The 21,694-nt window shown below is 41.1% G+C and overlaps 1 protein-coding gene across 2 annotated transcripts in view; it reads left to right on the top strand.

Annotated features, from left to right (window-relative positions):
• The window catches only part of LOC133549749 (uncharacterized protein KIAA1522 homolog), a 76,310-nt gene continuing 54,616 nt past the window's right edge, over nt 1-21,694 (top strand). Inside the window, exon 1 of one of the 2 annotated variants that reach the window (XM_061895486.1) lies at nt 1-294. Coding sequence is in view for 1 of the 2 variants with exons in the window: in XM_061895485.1 (XP_061751469.1) it covers nt 1,040-1,156 (117 nt within the window). In the remaining variant the exon portion in view is untranslated. Of the gene's footprint in view, nt 295-999; nt 1,157-21,694 lie in introns of those variants that run through there. The other variant, XM_061895485.1, reaches the window with a different exon arrangement.

The following is a 21,694-nucleotide window of genomic DNA, read 5'->3' as shown; positions in this document are numbered from 1 at the left end:
CTCGTCCACTTCAGCGCCAGTGCCACCTTCTTGTCATTTACCCTCCGCGGCCCGGCGGGGCGTCCTCAGACGGAGCCGCTCTGACAACCGGGAAACATTTGAGCTGACTTTCCGACAAACATCTGCGTCGACGCTCTCACCCAAGTAACACTTCCCGACTACGTTTGCCTAATTTCCAGCAGAAATGTTTCACCTGAAGTCTGCTGTCTCTGCTCGGTGAAAGTTTGGACTCGTAGAGGAAACTAAGGCTGCAAATGGAGAGAGAAGACGTCCGGATCATTAACATTTAACACGGTAGATATATGTTTTGATGGTCATTGTTTCTACACTTGTTTTATTCTCCTGTGTAACACAAAAGTGATACACGTATTATGTGTTTAAAAAGTTCATTATTAGAACTATTTTGTCCATGAATGGACTAAAACTCAGGTGTTACCTTTGACATTAACGTGAGAAATAGCGCTGAGAACGTTCAGGTTGAGCACAGGCATGCAGGGGAAAAAGTAGGTGTGGGAGATTTGCTTAGCTTGGCCTTGAGGGATCTAAGCAAAGGTAATTTAAGACCTGTCTTGCTTCTCTCGTGACAATGCAGACTACTGTGTTGGTGACCATCACTGACTTGGCCTGACAGCAAACTTGAATTAGGCTGCATTCACACTTGGCAATTTTGCTACTGTTTTAGTTTGGTTCTTTTGAACGGAGCTCACATAGCCCAACTTGGTAAGGCATAAACCCATCAACTAAAAATATATCAATGATTCTTTGGATTTTAGAAGTTAAAGTCTTAGTCCTAACTTTGCACAACAGTGCAGACAGGTCACACAGTAAGGATATGTTGTTTTTTTTCATAGCTGTTGTACCTACTGGTAAGGTGAGGCTGAGACATTTGTTTAGAAAGGGTGTGTCGCATACTGGTGGTGCTCCTTATTTTCCGCCTTGCCATGCCGGGGCATGTATCTATGGAGATTAGAGGTGAATTATGTAATCGCCGGAGGCGCAGCTGATGCCGGCTTGATTTGAGAGATACCGTATATAAAGTATGAGACAGGGTGCTGCTAGGATAGAAAGCATGAAGTGCTTCCCGCCGCCTCACACCAGACGAGCAGCTCAAAGGCCAGGAGTGGGTTACGGGAAGAACAATGAGGTGTTGCAACAGGTACACACTCATTTGTTTGAAAGTTGTGTGTTTGTGTCATCCTGCAGGGAGAAGAAACTCCAAGCTGATGAGTGTGACTGTTGATCGATAGGATTAGCTGATGAGTAACTCATCAGTGGCTTTCTTATCGCAAACAATATTTGGCATACAGTACATGTTGTTGACTGTTTTTCTACCAATAATTTCAATAGGGGTGTGGGAGTGGGGACTTTGTACTGAATGGAAGCTGTTGCGTTTGTATTCGGTCTGGCAGATTGTCTAGCTGTGTTCACCGGCGCTAAACAACATAGTCGCGTCTGACCTGTCAGTTCAGGGGGTCACACAGTGCTCATTTGGACCCCTGACAACCTCTGGAAGCAAAGCAAACATCTCGCAATACCTCAAGGGAAAATTCACATTTTGAAGAGAACAAAAGACAAGAAACACTGATATGTTTTTGGAGTTTTAATGTTTTCTTGGGTTTCCTCCCACAGTGCAAACATTTTTGGGTAAATTCCAGACTCCAAATTGCACTTGGGTGTAAATCGGAATGTGGAGTTCTATGATACCTGCAAAATTATTCACTTTTTCAACATTTTACAAAACCATATCAATTATTTCCTCAGGAACATTCCTTTTTTTTTTTTTACAATGTTCATTATTCAAAAAAACAACAACACAATACACCTATTACTGTGTGGGAATGCGAAAGATCTTAAGAAAAAATGAATGTATAAAGGAAAACTGGTTATTTAATTGCACAACCCATTGCACATAGGGTGTGTAAGCCCTCTTTGATGCCCCTAAGGGACTTTGCATGTTCTAAATCTGACCAATCTAAGTCTCTGAGAGGTGAAACATCTTCTGAGACAAACTGAACAGTCCAATTGCGATCGATTGAAGGTACTGAGAATACAATGACCGAGATGAAAGACAACATCCATGTTTAAATAAGTAAATGTTGTCACCCAAGTAATTACTTAAGTAAGTATTCAGTGAAAAAGCTTCTCAAGTACCGTGTAACTTCTGATTTGTTTAGTAGCTACAACCATAGTTTGTGTGTGTGCATCTGTGCGTGAGTGTGCACGTAAGAAACAGTACTGCAAAATATAATATTTTAAAGTTACTGTTGACATTGCAATAGGGCTAATGTCAGCATCTGCAAAGCTAAAGCATTAAAAAGCATCTACAATTAGAGTTGTCCCTATACCAATAGTTTGGTACCGGTACCGAAATGTATTTAGAAAGTTTTCGATATTTTTCTAAATAAAGGGGACCACAATAAATGGCATTATTGTCTTTATTTTAACAAAAACATTTACGGTACATTAAGCATGTTTCTTATTGCAATTTTGTCCTTAAATAAAATAGTGAATATACGAGACACCTTTTCTTTTATTAGTAAGTAAGAAAACAAAGGTTCCTAATTTAGATGCTGACATATGCAGTAACATATTGTGTCATTTTCCATTCTATTATTTTGTGAAAATTATTAATGATAGGCGGTAGAAAATGAATTATTAATGTACTTGTTCATTTACTGTTAATATCGACTTACTTTCTCTTTGAACATGTTCTGTCTACACTTCTGTTGAAATATAATAATCACTTATTCTTCTTATGTTTGGATGCTTTACATTAGTTTTGGATGATACCACAAATTTAGGTATCGAGGATCATACAATGGTCATAATTGAAGTCCTCATGTGTCCAGGGACGTATTTCCTGAGTTTTTAAACATAATTTAAAAAAAAGGAAAAAATATTTTGTGACAATAAAAAATATTACTCTAATCATAGTAGTATCGACGAGATACGCTTCTGTACTTGTTATAATTACAGTGGATGTTAGGTGTAGATTCACCCATGGCGTTTGTTTACTTTGTGACGCCGGTGAGCTACAGTGTGTAGTGAAGAATGTTTAGCTATTCCTCGTCCTGCAGGGATGACACTCGTAAGTAACGTACTTTATTTGTCACCATTGAGGCGAGGATTAGTGATTTAGAAGGAACTAAAACACTGCAGACTGCAGCTGGATGTTAGCCGGTAGCTAGATAGCCATGTCGTAAAGCACCTCTTCCTCAGGGCATTTCAGTGTTATAGCTTCGTTAGTTTTTAAGACAAAATACGTCCATTCTCCCTTTTCTGTCTACACACATTGTCTGCTTTGAACTTCTCCTTGATTGTGCGTTGCGAACATGCTCCTTTGCTCGTAACACCAGTAATGACAACGCGCCGTCATGCCCGTTAAAAAATAAATGGGATGTGGAACCGGTACTTTTCAGAGGCGGTATAGTACCAAATATGATTAATTAGTATCGCGGTACTATATTATTACCGGTATATCGTACAACCCTATCTACAACTTACTACAATGTGTTTTCTGTAGTTGGAAGTGGAATTCTTGTAGTGTGAACAGGTAAAGAACCCACATGACGTCACATAAACCGGATGTGCAACGCCCTTTTTAGCTTTATCATTAAATAATGTTTAATGTTATTCTGCCAATATAAGTATAATGTTTGTTTGATAAAATAGATACAACTTGCTTAAAATATTTCAATGTGTGTACAAGAACATTTTGAGCATATGAACAACACTGTGATGATAATAATAACCTGGATATTTTTGGTCACAATAACTGTGATATAACATTTTCACATCGTTACGTCCCTATAGCGGAGTAACAAAAGCATTTCTTCTTTACAGAAAATACTTTCAAGTCAAAGTAAAAATGATGTTTCATTTAATTACTGACAAGTAAGATTCTTAACTATTCATTAACTACCCACCTCTGTGTGTCACAGTGACTAGAGAGATTTGTACCACTTTAAGGGTGTATCTCTCCAAAAAATATAGTTTGATTGCAAATTTTACAACCTCAGGGGTGTTTAAAATTTGAGCTTCCCCTTTGCCCCCGCCTCTATCCTTTTGCCTTGGCATGAAGGTGAGGGAGGGGCTGAGGTGGTGAAAGGAATAATGGAGTGGGTGACTTCAACAGAGAGGGTGGGAGGATGCAAGCAAACTTGGACTGAAAAAGCTTCTCTGAGGGTAATTATCAATCTGTCAGGAATGTAGCCTGCTCCCCAAGCAGACATGCTGTTGCACGGCTGTAGGGGCTTTGTAGGATAGTAACTTGCATTATTGGGCAAACATCAGTTGGCTCACCTATCGAATATTTTTTTCTGCTTTATTTATGCTATTGTAGACTTACATTACTCTTGTTTTTAACATTATATCGTCCCTGTCTACAACTTCGTCCTACAGGACTGCAATCTATTTGTGGCAGTGGTCTCTACTTGTTGAGAAGGACTATACTCTCAAATTTTGTTATAATGCAGTCTAACTACGCAATATTCTATATAACGCGATTGTGCCATTGACCACGTCGGGGTGTGATGGCCGGTTTTCTGGGGTGTAGGACTATCTAACAAGCTAAATCTGTTATACATCTTACCGTACCTTGTAGGCCATTTAGGGCTACTACAAACTGGGCTTGTTAGCTCAATACGGCTAATGCCAGCAAGCATGTCTACGGCCTCCAAAGTTAAAAACCTACTCTACTCTAACTGGCGGACAAGTCCCTCTAGCAGGGACAACCTCTCCATTAGAAGGGTGCAAGAAGAACGCAAATGCATGGTCATGTTTTTTCCTTCACTGAGTCTAGTTCTTGCTGTCTTTGGAGTAGGGGACCTCAGCTTAGGTCCGCTGGCTTGGTAGCTAAATAGCTGAAAGTGAATTGGTGAAACAAAGAGAGCAAGTGCTTTGTAAATCCGGTAACCCTAAAAAATGTGTTAGAGAAGGGCTAAAGAAGGCTATGAAATATTTAGACGCACACAAAATAGAAAAATAGCACTTAGCTTTGACGATGACTAAGGAGCACGAAAGAGCACAGCTGAACCAACAGCCGAAAAAAATATGGATTTCTATTTAAAAAGCGATGTCCGGAATAAGGCAACTGGTATTTTATGGACCCCAACAACTGCCATATCAAACTTGAGCGTACATGCTATACTTTCATGTCAGTCTCCAAAGCCAACCAAAGGGCTTCTGAAAAATTGCTGAATATAAAGCTGAGCCTTTTTCTAATCAAATTAATCATTTTAACTGATTAATCGTTGCAACCCTTTACTGATGCTTCTTGCTACATCTGGCAGACCAGGTATAAGGTTTGTATAGAAGCGGATGTGGGATGCATTTAACACTTTACTTTCCAGTGAGGTGACGACAAGTTACATTTACAAACGTATAAACAGTGCCGGTATAATATGTTTAATGGCCCACCACGTGTAAATTAATGTGTGGGAAACACAAAACATTCTTGTCGTAGGATTTCAAATTAACCGTCAGGAAACTCAGCGTTTCCCCCAGTTCTCAGCCTGTAGCTCTGGAAATTAAAATATGTATGTGTTTTTTGATGATTGCCAGATCCAATCAATTGTAATCTTTCAGAAGAATACGTAGCTTTTATGTTTTGGCTTTGAACTAAATGATTCATTCTAAACTATGGTTGTAAAATTAATTGTTTTTAACTCTGTGAGAAGGCTGGTTTGTGTGTCTGCTCATATTAACAAGTAAAAAAAAAAAGGGACTTTTGTACAAGGGCAGGCCAATCCTGCACCCTCTTCTTTTGCAACCAGACTTGATGATTTTGCACTGCCCTGGTAGAATTATGAAGAGGACTTTAGAATGTTGCTTCTAAAGGTCTGGATTGTCCCTCTCATATGGATTCAAGAACTGTTCTGTTCCAAAAAAGTTTTAAACTTGGACTCCACTGTGATGTTCCATCCTGGATGTAAAACAAAGTTAACAGCAAACATTATGCTGTTGCCTTTTGTCAAAAAGCACTTGTGATGTGCTATACCACTATTTTATCTTTCTGATGCGATACAGAGAAAAATTGAAGTTGGAATCGGCGATATGGATCCAATACTGATATTTTTTCCAAATTTACCTAATGTGTCTGGTAAAATTAAGTAGTGTATTTCAAATGTTGCAGCTCGTGGGGAATCATCTTCAAACGATATGAAATTGAGTTATTCTGCACTTAATGTGTTATCTTATCTAAATTCAACTCTGTATGTTGTGTCTCCAAATAGTTAACAATAAAACGATACACACACTTAGTGTTTTAGAATATTAAGTAGCTCATTTTATTTTCCAAAACTTTTCGTAAATGAACAAAAATAATTGGCAATGGCTGTTTTATTACATTTGCTATGTATAATTTAACGGGCTAGTGTGGTTACACGTGGTCTGCAGTTGTGAGGCCAGTTGGATGTACTGCCAAATTCTCTGAAATGCTTTTGGAGACGGCTAATGATGGCGAATGAACATTCAATTCACGGGCAACAGCTCTGGTGGACATTCCTGCACTCAACACATGAGTTGCCTTGCAACATCTGTGGCAGTGTGCTGTGTGATAAAACTGCATGTTCAGAGTGGCTTTTTATTGTGGGCAGCCTAACGCACACCTGTGCATTAATTGCGCTGTTTAGTCAGGCTCTTGATATGCCACACCTGTGAGGTGGGATAGATAATCAAATAAAAAAATGCTCACTAACAGGGATTTAGACATATTTGTGAACAATATTTGAGAGGAATAGGTCTTTTGTGTATACTGTATGCGATGAGGTGGCGACTTGTACAGGGTGTACACCGCCTTCCGCCCGAATGCAGCTGAGATAGGCTCAAGCGACCCACCGCGACCCCAAAAGGGACAAGCGATAGAAAATGGATGGATGGATGTATAATAAAAGTTTTAGAATTTTGAGTTTACCTCATGAAAAATAGGAGCAAAAGTGTTGCGTTTATATTTTTGTTCAGTATAAATGACGTATAACACTCAAAAGCGCAAATTCCAATCACTGGAATTAGGGCTGGGCGATACTGGCTTTTATTAATCTCTCAATATTTTTATGCCATATTGCGATATACGATATATCTCTCGATAATTTGCCTTAGCCTTGAATGAACACCTGATGCATATACTGTAATCACAGCAGTATGATGTTTCTATGTGTCCACATTAAAACATTCTTCTTCATACTGCAATAAAACAAGCTCATCTTAAACTTTCATGCAGAGAGGAAAATCACAACTAAGTCAATTTACCAAAACTGTATTTATTAAATACTCTTAATTCTCTCGCGGGTGACTTTTTAAATGAAACAACAAATTAGTAGTGCTGCTACCTTTTGTAGCAACACTTCTGCTGCATACTTTGCATATTGCTGTTGTCTGCTGAATATCTTCCCGCTTGAAAGCAAACCACCACCAGATGATGGACCCCCTGCTGTTTTTTTGGGGGCATTAATTGTTCTTCCTCCATTTGTGATCAGTTTCGCACCTTCTCTCTCTTGTAATGTCACTCGCACGGCTCCGCTTGCAAGACCTGCCTCAGCTAACGTTTGCCATGCTGCTACCTCCCTGCTCGGCGAGGGCGTATGACGCTACACGCGCGACAGTATGTGACGTATGTAAGAAGGTGGGCTTGTTTTATGTCTGTGAGAAGGAGCGACAAGAAGGAGTGAGAAACGCCTGTAGTGTAATGCCCGCAGTTAAAAGCAACTGTGTGAGAACGTGTACTCGAATATTACGATATAGTTATTTTCTATATCGCACAGAGGCAAACCCGCGATATATTGTTTATATCGATATATCGCCGAGCCCTAATTGGAATACTCTCTATAGTTCAAGACATACAGTAATTTGAAAAATACACTTCACATTGTATTGGCGGCTCCAGCTCCAATGGTAAAAGTAAAAAATATTCATATATTTTTGAAAATTATTTTTTACTTTTTAAGTTCATAATGTTTATTTTAAAACTATTTGGGAAAAAAAATTAATTATAAAATAAAAAATATATACGTACGTATATATGTATGTATATATATGTATATGTGTGTGTATATATATATATATATATATATATTAGGGGTGTGGGAAAAAATCGATTCGAATAAGAATCGCGATTCCCACGTTGTGCGATTCAGAATTGATTCTCATTTTTAAATAAGTAAATTTTTTTCTTGTTGATATATATACATACATATATATATATATATATATATATATATATATATATATTTTTTTTTAATCAATCCAACAAAACAATACACAGCAATACCATAACAATGCAATCCAATTCCAAAACCAAACCTGACCCAGCAACACTCAGAACTGCAATAAATAGCGCAATTGAGGAGACACAAACACGACACAGAACAAACCAAAAGTAGTGAAACAAAAATGAATATTATCAACAACAGTATTTATATTAGTTATAATTTCATTTTAGCATTGATTAAAAATCCCTCATTGACATTATCATTAGACATTTATAAAAAATAGAAAAAAAGGACAATAGTGTCACAGTGGCTTACACTTGCATCGCATCTCATAAGCTTGACAACACAGTGTCCAATATTTTCACAAAGATAAAATAACTCATATTTTTGGTTCATTTAATAGTTAAAACAAAATTACATTATTGCAATCAGTTGATAAAACATTGTCCTTTACAATTATAAAAGCTTTTTTTTAAAAATGTACTACTCTGCTAGCATGTCAGCAGACTGGGGTAGATCCTGCTGAAATCCTATGTATTGAATGAATCGAGAATCGTGTTGTATCGAAAAAATCGATATATAATCTAATCGCGACCCCAAGAATCGATATTGAATCGAATCGTGGGACACCCAAAGATTCGCAGCCCTAATATATATATATATATATATATATATATATATATATTAGGGGTGTAACGGTACGTGTATTTGTATCGAACCATTTCGGTACGGGGGTTTCGGTTTGGTTCGGAGGTGTACCGAACAAGTACATGCTAGCAGCTAGCAGGCTGGGACAACATGTTAAAGCCAGAGCTGGAAGACCCTCCTGTCTCGTTAAGGTCTCCCGTTTGGGAACACTTTGGCTGCGCGATACAACAATGGAGGACGGAGGTTTACCAAGATTGTTCAGCACCTGCTTCTGACAACACGTCAAACATGTGTTGCACCTTTCCTGCTCCGGCTTCCATAGTGTCTCCCTTGCGCGTACAACCCTTCACTCTACCCGGCAGCGGGTCTCCACAGCTCCGGACTCCAGGGTAAATGAAGAGTCCGGCAATTAGTTGCAAATCGTGGCTTTATTGAAGTCTTGCACACAGCCAATCCAACAAAACACCTGCCGCGCTCGCGTTAAGGTCCCTCACCTCGCTCGCTCACACACTGACTGACGTCACATGCGTCACATAATAAAGGGCCACACACACGCTACTCTCATAACACAGTGGTTCTCAACCTTTTTTCAGTACTGTACCCCTGTGAACATTTTTTTTAATTCAAGTACCCCTAATCACAGCAAAGCATTTTTGGTTGAAAAAAAGATAAAGAAGTAAAAGAAAGCACTTTGTCATTAGTTTCTGATTTATTAAATTGTATAACAGTGCAAAATATTGCTCATTTATAGTGGTCTTTATTGAACTATTTGGAAAGAAAGATATACGAATAACTAAGAATTTGTTGAAAAATAAACAAGTGATTCAATTATAAATAAAGATTTCTACGAATATAAGTAATCATCAACTTAAAGTGCCCTCTTTGAGGATTGTAATAGAGATCCATCTGGATTCATGAACTTAATTCTAAACATTTCTTCACAAAAAAAGAAATCTTTAACATCAATATTTATGGAACATGTCTACAAAAAACGGCGGGTGGTGTTGATAAACGTGGACTCCGACTTAAACAAGTTGAAAAACATATTGGGGTGTTAGCATTTAGTGGTCAATTGTACGGAATATGTACTGTACTGTGCAATCTACTAATAAAAGTCTCAATCAATCAATCAAAAAAAGCACTTTATATTTAGAAAAGTTTTGTTAAGAAACCATTCTGAGCCTTAACTTATTTAGTTTTTATTTAATATGTTATATATGTATTAACCCTGGCAATGGACCCTGTGTGTATATGTATGTTATGCCATTGTTTACAAATTTGGTAAATAAATAACCCAAAAATGTATATTTTGTTGTTTTCTTACTGTACCAAAAATGAACCGAACCATGACCTCTAAACCAAGGTACGTACCGAACCGACATTTTTGTGTACCGTTACACCCCTAATATATATATATATATATATATATATATATATATATATATATATATATATATCATTTTTTATTTGGAGACCTCCTGCAGGCTTTAATTTGCCCAGGTTTGGTGTATTGTATTTTGGATTAGGATTTTGTAAGGTCCATAGACTTTCCATCCACAGAGTACACAGGAGCAGTGCGCATTTTTTAGGTGCGCACCTTGGAGGTAACATTGCTCATGAATGATGGGTTTCGGATTAAGCAACATAAAACAATAATCAGAACATTCCTGCTTTCCACTTCTAGTGACAGCAAAACTAAACGTACTTCAAGGAAGTAGTTGAATACAATAAACAATCATTGTCTTTATTTGTCTGAAGTACAGTACCATATGTTCTCATGAGAACCAGCATCCTCTGTGTGGAGATTGGTTTTTGTCTATTTCTTATGTCAGAATTACACATTACGGAGAAAAAAAACACCAACATCCACTGCAGAAGTTACTATATGTTCCAAAATATTTGGTTTGGTTTGAAGCATAATACTCAGTGGCCTGGTGGTTAGAGTGTCCGCTCTGAGATCGGTAGGTTGGCAGTTCAAACCCCGGCCGAGTCATACCAAAGACTATAAAAAAATGGGATCCATTGCCTCCCTGCTTGGCACTCAGCATCAAGGGTTGGAATTGGGGGTTAAATCACCATACAGTAAGTGATTCCCGGGCGAGGCACTGCTGCTGCCCACTGCTCCCCTCGCTTCCCAGGGGATGATCAAGGGGATGGGTCAAATGCATAGGACAGATTTCACCACACCTAGTGTGTGTGTGAAAATCATTGGTACTTTAACTTTAATGTTGTATCACACTGTATTTACTTTATGCAATTGATTTGTTGATCTATTAGGAACATGGAGTGGAAGCTCTTGACCCACAACAGTGATGGTTAATGTGTTGTAAAACTATCAAGATTATTGGTGAAATTGTGCTTGGACCACACCCACCCAACCCCAACCCCACATTCCCCACTAGTGCTTTCCAACGCCCAGACTTAAGTGTCCTGGTCCTGCACAGTAACTCCACATAGCTGAGAAGTTACACATCTACTGATTAAACACACTAGTATTAGAAGAAGTGAAGCTGCTGGTCTGGTGAAGGCAAACTGGAAAAGATTCAAAACTCTTTCACTCTTTTGACTTTACTGGTGTGTTATTTCCTCAGTGCAGACACAGACTGGACACATCCAGCGGATCCTTGACTCCTATGTTGGGCCATGTGAGGCGCTGTAGCTCAAGTACATGTAGATGTGAACGTCCTCGTGGTTAAACTGAGCTAGTCCAAACAAAGGTGGCTGTCTGCATGTGCTGCCACGCCCTATTGGCAGTGCCTTATCCTAACTTATCCAGCTGCTACCTCAACCTCACTAGGCTACAGTTCCTGGAGAACTCTCGCCAACCATGCTCCCAAAATGGACCTTGCATTGTTCATATTTGCCGGTGTTGATGGATGGTGATTTGGTTTGAGCTTGTAAGGAGCTGTGTGGCCTGTGCATGTGGGTATTGTGCGTGAAAATGTGGTGCCGTACAAAAAAAACCTTACAGTGCATACAGAAAGTATTTACAGTACTTCACTTTGTCAATGCATCCTTATTCCAAAATGGAATAAATTCATTTTGGTCCTCAAAATTCTTCACACAATACCCCATAATGACGATATAAAAAGTTTTTTTTTTTTTTTTTAAATTGGCAAATTTATTTAAACTAAACAATCATTAGTACACAAGTATTCACATCCTTTGCTCAATACTTTGTTGATGCATATTTGGCAGCAATTACAGCCTAAAGTATTTTTGAATACAATGTCACAAGATTGGCAGAGCCATCTGTGGGCAGTTTCGCCAATTCCTCTTTGCAGCACTTCAAGGCCATCAGGTTGGATGGGAAATGTTGGTTTTCATCCAGGAGGTCTCTGTACATTGCTGCATTCATCTTAGTCTAGTCAGGGAGGTGACCAAGAACCCTATAGTCACTCTATCAGAGCTACAGCATTCCTTTGTGGAGAGAGAAGAACCTTCCAAAAAGACAACCATGTCTGCAGCAATCCACCAATCGCACCTGTACGGTATAGTGGCCGGACAAAAGCAATTTATTCGTAATACGTTTAACAAACTGTACCCGAAATACTCTCATACCATGACAAACAACATTCTCGTGTCTGATGAGACAAATATTGCCCCATTTGGGGTGAATACAAGGCATCGTGTTTGGAGGAAACCAGGCACTGCTCATCACCAGGTTAATACCATCCCTACAGTAATGCTTGGCGGTGGCAGCATCATGATGTGGGGATGTTTTTAGTGGCAGAAACTGGTAAACTAGTTAGGATAAAGCGAATAATAATTGCGGTAATGTACAGACACATCCTTCATGAAAACCAACACTTCCCATCCAACCTGATGGAGCTTGAGAGGTGCTGCAAAGAAGAACGGCCAAAACTGCCCAAGGATAGGTGTGCCAAGCTTGTGGCATCGTATTCAAAAATACTTGAGGCTGTAATTGCTGCTAAAGGTGCATCAACAAAGTATTGAACAAAGGCTGTAAATACTTATCTACATGAAATCTTTTTAGTCTTAAAAAATTTTTGAAAATTAAAAAAAAAAGTCATTACAGGGTATTGTGTACAGAATTTTGAGGACAAAAATACATTTACCTGGTGGCCCGGCGGTTAAATTCGGCCCGGGAATGACACCAGACCAACCAGCGAGTTCAATGTCAAAACTGGGGAGATAAATATTTTTGCAGCAAATTCCTAAAACACTGGAGTGTTCCTGTTGTATAGAGAAACTTGGACCACTGTAAACAGATTGGTAGATCCTTGCACTGACATTTTAACCTTGCTAGCAAACACTGGTGGACACATTTTTTTCATAGTGTGACTTATGTAACTTAGGTGTTGCTGGAGCTTCTTTACTTCAGATGCAGTCAGTTGTCATTTGTTCAAATTATTAAGTTTTAAGTGGTGCTCCTCAAAGTTCCAATTTGGTCTCTCTTTTTCATCATTTTGGGCTATTCAACTGGTGGTCTGTGAGTTCAGTTAAAAGAACTTGTGAGAGACACATATTTTTGCAGCAGATTCTTAAAACAGTAGAGTGCTGTTATATAAATTAACTTTGACTACCTTTTTTCCCCCCAGAAGGACCTTAAAAACAGCAGAGATTAACATAAGTTATCACTACTTGTCTACTGTAGAAGGTGTTGGCTCTCCAGAATATCTAAATTAAGGGAGAATCCAGGCCCCCGGTCTTCAGAAATGTGACCCCTAAAACATTTATTTGGATATCCCTGGCATACAGTAACAATATAACGTTCGCTAACGAGTCAAATCTTTAAATGGTTCATTTACGTGAATGATGACAATACATTTGCATTTGGAAGTGGTTTGTCTGCAAGCCCTTTTTAAATGAAAATTTCCCATGTTGCCAATTTTACTGCTTCGCCAAGAGGGATATTAGCGGGATATTAGTACCGTTTTTTTTTTCACGTAATGCGCAAATTTGTATCCTTGTGTATTTAAAGTTAAAGTACCAATGATTGTCACACACACACTAGATGTGGGGAAATTATCCTCTGCATTTGACCCTTCACCATCACCCCCTGGGAGGTGAGGGGAGCAGCAGCGGTTGCTGTGCCCGGGAATAATTTATATATGTATTATAAAAATAACTACATTTAATTATTATTTGTATATTTATTTCTGTATTGTACGTTAGTAGTAGAGATTTTATATCTCTACTCAACACAGAGCGAATCAAGCAAGTACCAAGATAACTGCCTTGCCTACAGTGAAGCATGGTAGTTGTGTCATGGCCAGGGTCTGCATGACTGCTGCTGGCACTGTAGGGCTAGGGTTTAGGGAATATGTTAATTAGAGCAGTGTTTTTCAACCACTGTGCCGTGGAGTCTGGTGTGCCGTGGGAGATTATGTAATTTCACCTATTTGGGTTAAAAACATTTTTTGCAAACCAGTAATTATAGTCTGCAAATGATGTGTTATTGTTGAGTGTCAGTGCAGAGTAACCGTGTAATACACTTCCATGGGCGGTATAGCTCGGTTGGTAGAGCGTCCGTGCCAGCAACTTGAGGGTTGCAGGTTCAATCCCCGCTTCCGCCATCCTAGTCACTGCCATTGTGTCCTTGGGCAAGACACTTTAGCCACCTTCTCCCAGTGCCACCCACACTGGTTTAAATGTAACTTAGATATTGGTTTTCACTATGTAAAGTGCTTTGAGTCACTACAGAAAAAGCGGTATATAAATATAATTCATTTCACTTCACACTTCACTTCATATCAGTAGGTGGCAGCCGGTAGCTACAGTAATTGCTTTGTAGACATCGGAAACAGCGGGAGGCAGTGTGCAGGTAAAAAAGGTGTCTAATGCTTAAATCAAAAAATAAACAAAAAGTGAGTGCCTCTAAGAAAAGGCATTGAAGCTTAGGGAAGGCTATGCAGAACAAAACTACAACTGAACTGGTTACAAAGTAAACAAAAACAGAATGCTGGATGACAGCAAATACTTACTGTGGATGTACAATGTACATCCGAACATGACATGACAATCAACAATGTCCCCACAAAAAAAGATAAAAACAACTGAAATATTCTTGATTGCTAAAACAAAGTAGATGTGGGAAATATCGCTCCAAGGAAGACATGAAACTGCTACAGGAGAATACCAAAAAACGAGAAATAGCCACCAAAATAGGAGCGCAAGACAAGAAGTAAAACACTACACACAGGAAAACAGCAACAAACTCTGGTGGTGACAGTACACCTACTTTGAGACATGACCTATATTGATGCATGCTTGGTTATGGTTTAATTCATATTCAACAATTGCGACAACTACTTTTTGCTGTCAACTGAGTTTCATTTTTTGATGATTTCTGTTGGTAGTGTGCCTCCGGATTTTTGTCAACGCAAAAAATGTGCCTTGGCTCAAAAAAGGTTGAAAAACACTGAATTAGAGTATGTACGTTAAGGCCACATGTGAACACTGATGACGCGCTAGCTGGCCTCACTATGGACAGAACTCTCACATTATTAACTGTATCCACTTGGCATCCATTGCACCGGTCACCCAAGGGGGAGGAGGGGATCCCCACATCTGCGGTCCCTTCCAAGGTTTCTCATTGATCCCATTGGGTTGAGTTTTTTTTTTTTTCCCTGATGTGGGATCTGAGCTGAGGATGTTGTCGTGGCTTGTGCAGCCCTTTGAGACACTTGTGATTAAGGGATATATAAGTAAACTTTGATTGATTGATGTTTGTCTTCCAACTTGATATGCTCAAACAAACTTCCAAAATAACAAGTGCCTTGCTGAGGAGGCTGACAGTAAAGGTGATGGGCTGGCCATGAATGTCTCCACACCTGAAACCCCAGTGGCTCAATTGCCTCTGGGGAATTACATGCCCAAGAAGGTTAAAGTATGGCTCAATAACAATGTCCTCCCGAGAGACAGTGTTCACTGCAGTAGACATTTGTGTTTTGAATAATACGTTTTTTTTTATTCTTACCAAAAATATGACTAACAAAAAAAATCCATCCATCCATCTTCTTCCGCTTATCCGCGGTCGGGTCGCGGGGGCAACAACCTAAGCAGGGAAACCCAGACTTCCCTTTCCCCAGCCACTTCGTCTAGCTCTTCCCGGGGGATCCCGAGGCGTTCCCAGGCCAGCCGGGAGACATAGTCTTCCCAACGTGTCCTGGGTCTTCCCCGTGGCCTCCTACCGGTTGGACGTGCCCTAAACACCTCCTTAGGGAGGCGTTCGGGTGGCATCCTGACCAGATGCCCGAACCACCTCATCTGGCTCCTCGCGATGTGAAGGAGCAGCGGCTTTACTTTGAGGTCCTCCTGGATGGCAGAGCTTCTCACCCTATCTCTAAGGGAGAGCCCCGCCACATGGCGGAGGAAACTCATTTCAGCCGCTTGTACCCGTTATCTTATCCTTTCTGTCATGACCCAAAGCTCATGACCATAGGTGAGGATGGGAACGTAGATCGACCGGTAAATTGAGAGCTTTGCCTTCCGGCTCAGCTCCTTCTTCACCACAACGGATCGGTACAACGTCCGCATTACTGAAGACACCGCACCGATCCGCCTGTCGATCTCACGATCCACTCTTCCCTCACTCGTGAACAAGACTCCTAGGTACTTGAACTCCTCCACTTGGGGCAGTGTCTCCTCCCCAACCCGGAGATGGCATTCCACCCTTTTCCGGGCGAGAGCCATGGACTCGGACTTGGAGGTGCTGATTCTCATTCCGGTCGCTTCACACTCGGCTGCAAACCGATCCAGTAAGAGCTGAAGATCCCGGTCAGATGAAGCCATCAGGACCACATCATCTGTAAAAAGCAGAGACCTAATCCTGCGGTCACCAAACCGGAACCCCTCAACGCCTTGACTGCGCCTAGAAATTCTGTCCATAAAAGTTATGAACAGAATCGGTGACAAAGGACAGCCTTGGCGGAGTCCAACTTTCACTGGAAATGTGTTCGACTTACTGCCGGCAATGCGGACCAAGCTCTGGCACTGATCGTACAGGGAGCGGACCGCCACAATAAGACAGTCCGATACCCCATACTCTCTGAGCACTCCCCACAGGACTTCCCGAGGGACACAGTCGAATGCCTTCTCCAAGTCCACAAAGCATATGTAGACTGGTTGGGCAAACTCCCATGCACCCTCAAGAACCCTGCGGAGAGTATAGAGCTGGTCCACAGTTCCACGACCAGGACGAAAACCACACTGTTCCTCCTGAATCCGAGGTTCGACTATCCGGCGTAGCCTCCTCTCCATTACACCTGAATAAACCTTACCGGGAAGGCTGAGGAGTGTGATCCCGCGATAGTTGGAACACACCCTGCGGTCCCCCTTCTTAAAGAGAGGAACCATCACCCCGGTCTGCCAATCCAGAGGTACCGCCCCCGATGTCCACGCGATGTTGCAGAGTCTTGTCAACCAAGACAGCCCCACAGCATCCAGAGCCTTAAGGAACTCCGGGCGGATCTCATCCACCCCCGGGGCCTTGCCACCGAGGAGCTTTTTAACTACCTCAGCGACCTCAGCCCCAGAAATAGGAGAGTCCACCACAGATTCCCCAGGCACTGCTTCCTCATAGGAAGACGTGTTGGTGGGATTGAGGAGGTCTTCGAAGTAGTCCTTCCACCTATCCACAACATCCGCAGTTGAGGTCAGCAGAACACCATCCGCGCCATACACGGTGTTGATAGTGCACTGCTTCCCCTTCCTGAGGCGGCGGACGGTGGTCCAGAATCGCTTCGAAGCCGTCCGGAAGTCGTTTTCCATGGCTTCCCCGAACTCCTCCCATGTCCGAGTTTTTGCCTCCGCGACCGCTGAAGCCGCACACCGCTTGGCCTGTCGGTACCTGTCCACTGCCTCCGGAGTCCTATGAGCCAAAAGGACCCGATAGGACTCCTTCTTCAGCTTGACGGCATCCCTCACCGCTGGTGTCCACCAAGGGGTTTTAGGATTTCCGCCTCGACAGGCACCAACTACCTTGCGGCCACAGCTCCGATCAGCCGCCTCGACAATAGAGGCGCGGAACATGCTCCACTCGGACTCAATGTCCAGCACCTCCCTCGTGACATGTTCGAAGTTCTTCCGGAGGTGGGAATTGAAACTTTCTCTGACAGGAGACTCTGCCAGATGTTCCCAGCAGACCCTCACAATGCGTTTGGGCCTGCCAGGTCTGTCCGGCATCCTCCCCCACCATCACAGCCAACTCACCACCAGGTGATGATCGGTAGAAAGCTCCGCCCCTCTCTTCACCCGAGTGTCCAAAACATAAGGCCGCAAATCCGATGACACAACTACAAAGTCGATCATGGAACTGCGGCCTAGGGTGTCCTGGTTCCAAGTGCACATATGGACACCCTTATGTTTGAACATGGTGTTTGTAATGGACAAACTGTGACGAGCACAAAAGTCCAATAACAAAACACCACTCGGGTTCAGATCCGGGCGGCCATTCTTCCCAATCACGCCTCTCCAGGTTTCACTGTCGTTGCCAACATGAGCGTTGAAGTCCCCCAGTAGGACAAGGGAATCACCCGGGGGAGCACTTTCCAGTACTCCCTCGAGTGTACCCAAAAAGGGTGGGTACTCTGAACTGCTGTTTGGTGCGTAAGCACAAATAACAGTCAGGACCCGTCCCCCCACCCGAAGGCGGAGGGAGGCTACCATTTCGTCCACTGGGTTGAACTCCAACGTACAGGCTTTAAGCCGGGGGGCAACCAGAATTGCCACCCCAGCCCGTTGCCTCTCACTGTCGGCAACGCCAGAGTGGAAAAGGGTCCAGTCCCTCTCGAGAGAAGTGGTTCCAGAGCCCTTGCTGTGCGTCGAAGTGAGTCCGACTATATCCAGCCGGAACTTCTCAACTTCGCGCACTAGCTCAGGCTCTTTCCCCCCCAGTGAGGTGACGTTCCACGTCCCAAGAGCTAGCTTCTGTAGCCGAGGATCGGACCGCCAAGTGCCCTGCCTTCAGCTGCCGCCCAGCTCACATTGCACCCGACCTCTATGGCCCCTGCTATGGGTGGTGAGCCCATTGGAGGGGTGACCCACGTTGCCTCTTCAATGTATATAATCTGATGATTAACTTGTGTGATGACTGTATTATGCTGATAGTATATATTTATACCATGAATTGATTAATGTGGACCCCGACTTAAACAAGTTGAAAAACTTATTCCATTTAGTGGTGTACTATACTGTGCAATCTACTAATAAAAAGTCTCAGTCAGTCAATCAAACCAAAAACAAAAGTGTAATGCACAGGACGCTGGTTGTCAGGAGGGTATACTACTTTTTAACCTGTACACTGACTACTCTAAGTTTAATTAATTTCTTTATTTTTCCCTTTAAAAATAGTTGCAAAAATGTGAGTTGTTTGCTTAATTTTGTGAAATATTTACTTTATTATTTTTTAGAGGGAAGTTACCCTAAATTATTTCCCAGAATAATTCCTCTACCACACCTTTTAATCAGACCCTCACAAAAATCAAGTATTCACTCTCTTTAGTCTTTTTTTTGCAAATCCATCCATCCATCCATTCATTTTCTACTGCTTATCCCTTTCGGGTCGGGGTGTAAATCCGTTTTATATTTTTTATTGTGTAATCCAGCTCCTTTTATCAATCCAACTCTGCGGTTTTGCTATGTCAAAGTGACTTTTGCACTGTGTAAATGTGTTCTCTTAAGCACAGTACCCCTAAAATAAGCACCCTGATAATTTTTGGAGACATGTCCTCCTGCTTTATAACAATAAGGCACACATAGTTGTCTTTTAAAAGAAGAAATTCTATACAAGCACTGTACTTGTAGTCTTGGAAAATACGCCCTGCCCCCTTTTCTGTAACCTTACACACAGTTTGCATGTGGAGAAAGGAAATATATCTGTTCTTTGAAATATGCTTGTTCGTGTGGACATGGTGTCAGAGTCTACAGTCGTGAGTCGTGGTTTTTTAGAAGTCTTTATACAGGATCAAATAAGTCTTTTTTTGAATCTTTAAATCAACTCCTTCCCATGCAGGATCACATGACACATCAGCTGCAGTTTAGTAAAATTGTGGTTAGCATCTTGTGGTTTGAATACCACTTTTAAAAGCATTGCTGACAAACTCCGGTAAGGAGCTGTTTGTAGCAAAAAAATTATTATGGTCTTTCCTAGTGCTTCAGCAAAAAAGGTAGCACTTGATTTTTTGAATATTTGTGATACTTCACTTTAGATTTGTGAGTTTGGCATACTCTTTTCAACTCATTCCTACGTGTTTGGCTTTAGGTCGGGCATGTGTCACTGCATTGTGTTTCTTTAAAGGGGAACTGTACTTTTTTTGGAATAAAGAAACGCTGGCAAGTTACGGCTGATGGGAGTCCCCTACGTTCCCTTCAAAGTCTTCTAAAACAACTTCAAAACCCTCTATCAACGTTTTTTATATATATGCAGTAAGTGTATATATATATATATATATATGCATACATACACAGTGGGGCAAAAAAGTATTTAGTTAGCTACCGATTGTGCACGTTCTCCCACTTAAAATGATGACAGAGGTCTGTAATTTTCATCATAGATACACTTCAACTGTGAGAGACGGAATGTGAAAAAAAAAATCCAGGAATTCACTTTGTAGAAATTTTTAAGAATGTATTTGTAAATTATGGTGGAAAATAAGTATTTGGTCAACCATTCAAAGCTCTCACTGATGGAAGGAGGTTTTGGCTCAAAATCTCACGATACATGGCCCCATTCATTCTTTCCTTAACACGGATCAATCGTCCTGTCCCCTTAGCAGAAAAACGGATTGTTCCCATTAGCTCCATTGCTAGCCGATTATGGCAAATTGAAATGAAAAAAAAAAAAACAAATACATTTGTGATCTTGTCTCTCCCAAGGATTGTCAACAATAAAGTGCAGTTTTGGAGGAATTTTGGCCATCATTCACAATCCCGGTGTGAGCTAAGAGCACAAATGTCTTTCCTATTTTGTGCTTTCTAAAAAGCAAAAAAACTGCTAGTACTAGACAGCTAACAATGCAATTACTTGCTAATAACATTCGTTGTGAGCCACCAGGGTGTACCCCGCCATCCCCCCGAATGGAGTTTAGATAGGCTCCAGCGACCCCAAAAGGGACAAGCGGTAGAAAATGGATGGATGGATGGAGTTTGAGCTGGTTATTTTGCTGCTGTATTGTCTTTAAGTTAGTACAACTTAATGGTAGATTCTAAATCATGACTCTTACTCTTATAGTAGAAAGCTGTGGAACCAAGCCGAGAAGTTGGTCAACTTTGGAAATCCACACGCTCCTAACGCACTATATTGCTCTCTTCTTGACCCTCAACAAATGGAATGCAGCGTAAAACCCAACATTATTAAGAATATTTTTTTTTCAATTTGATGGGGGGGGTTATGAAATTACAAGCTCAAGGAGAGCAAATGCTGAAAGATATAACCATCCCGTCAGGCCTCATCCCAGTAAGAGCGGACATTGTAAGTCACTGTTTTATGTTCGTATTTGAAATGTTTAGCATTAGTGCTACATGATAACGCTACAAGGCTGTCACAAAGTCTGCCATTAGTTGTAGCAAACACAAAAAGTGCTTTTATGTTGTTTTTGACAGAAGTAAAGTTCATTGCTATACGCTCTGTGAAAGTAATGCGCCAAGCAAAGAAGTCACGGTAGTGATTAAAGTTACAAAAATACTGTAAAAATTACATAGCGTGTTTGTTAGTCCATTACAATATATATATACATATACTTACAAAATGTATATAAAATGGTGTAGGGTTTTTTTGTGTGTTTTTTAGAGGGCTTATTCAGCAGAATAGATTGTATCCTGGCAGTGGACACTCCTGTATTTAATACCTGCATTGTTAGCCGGTTCATACCAGC

The sequence above is a fragment of the Nerophis ophidion genome, linkage group LG03 (genome assembly GCF_033978795.1).
Source record: "Nerophis ophidion isolate RoL-2023_Sa linkage group LG03, RoL_Noph_v1.0, whole genome shotgun sequence".
In the NCBI taxonomy this organism is placed as follows: Eukaryota; Metazoa; Chordata; class Actinopteri; order Syngnathiformes; family Syngnathidae; genus Nerophis; species Nerophis ophidion.
This window is presented reverse-complemented; position numbering and strand designations above follow the sequence as displayed.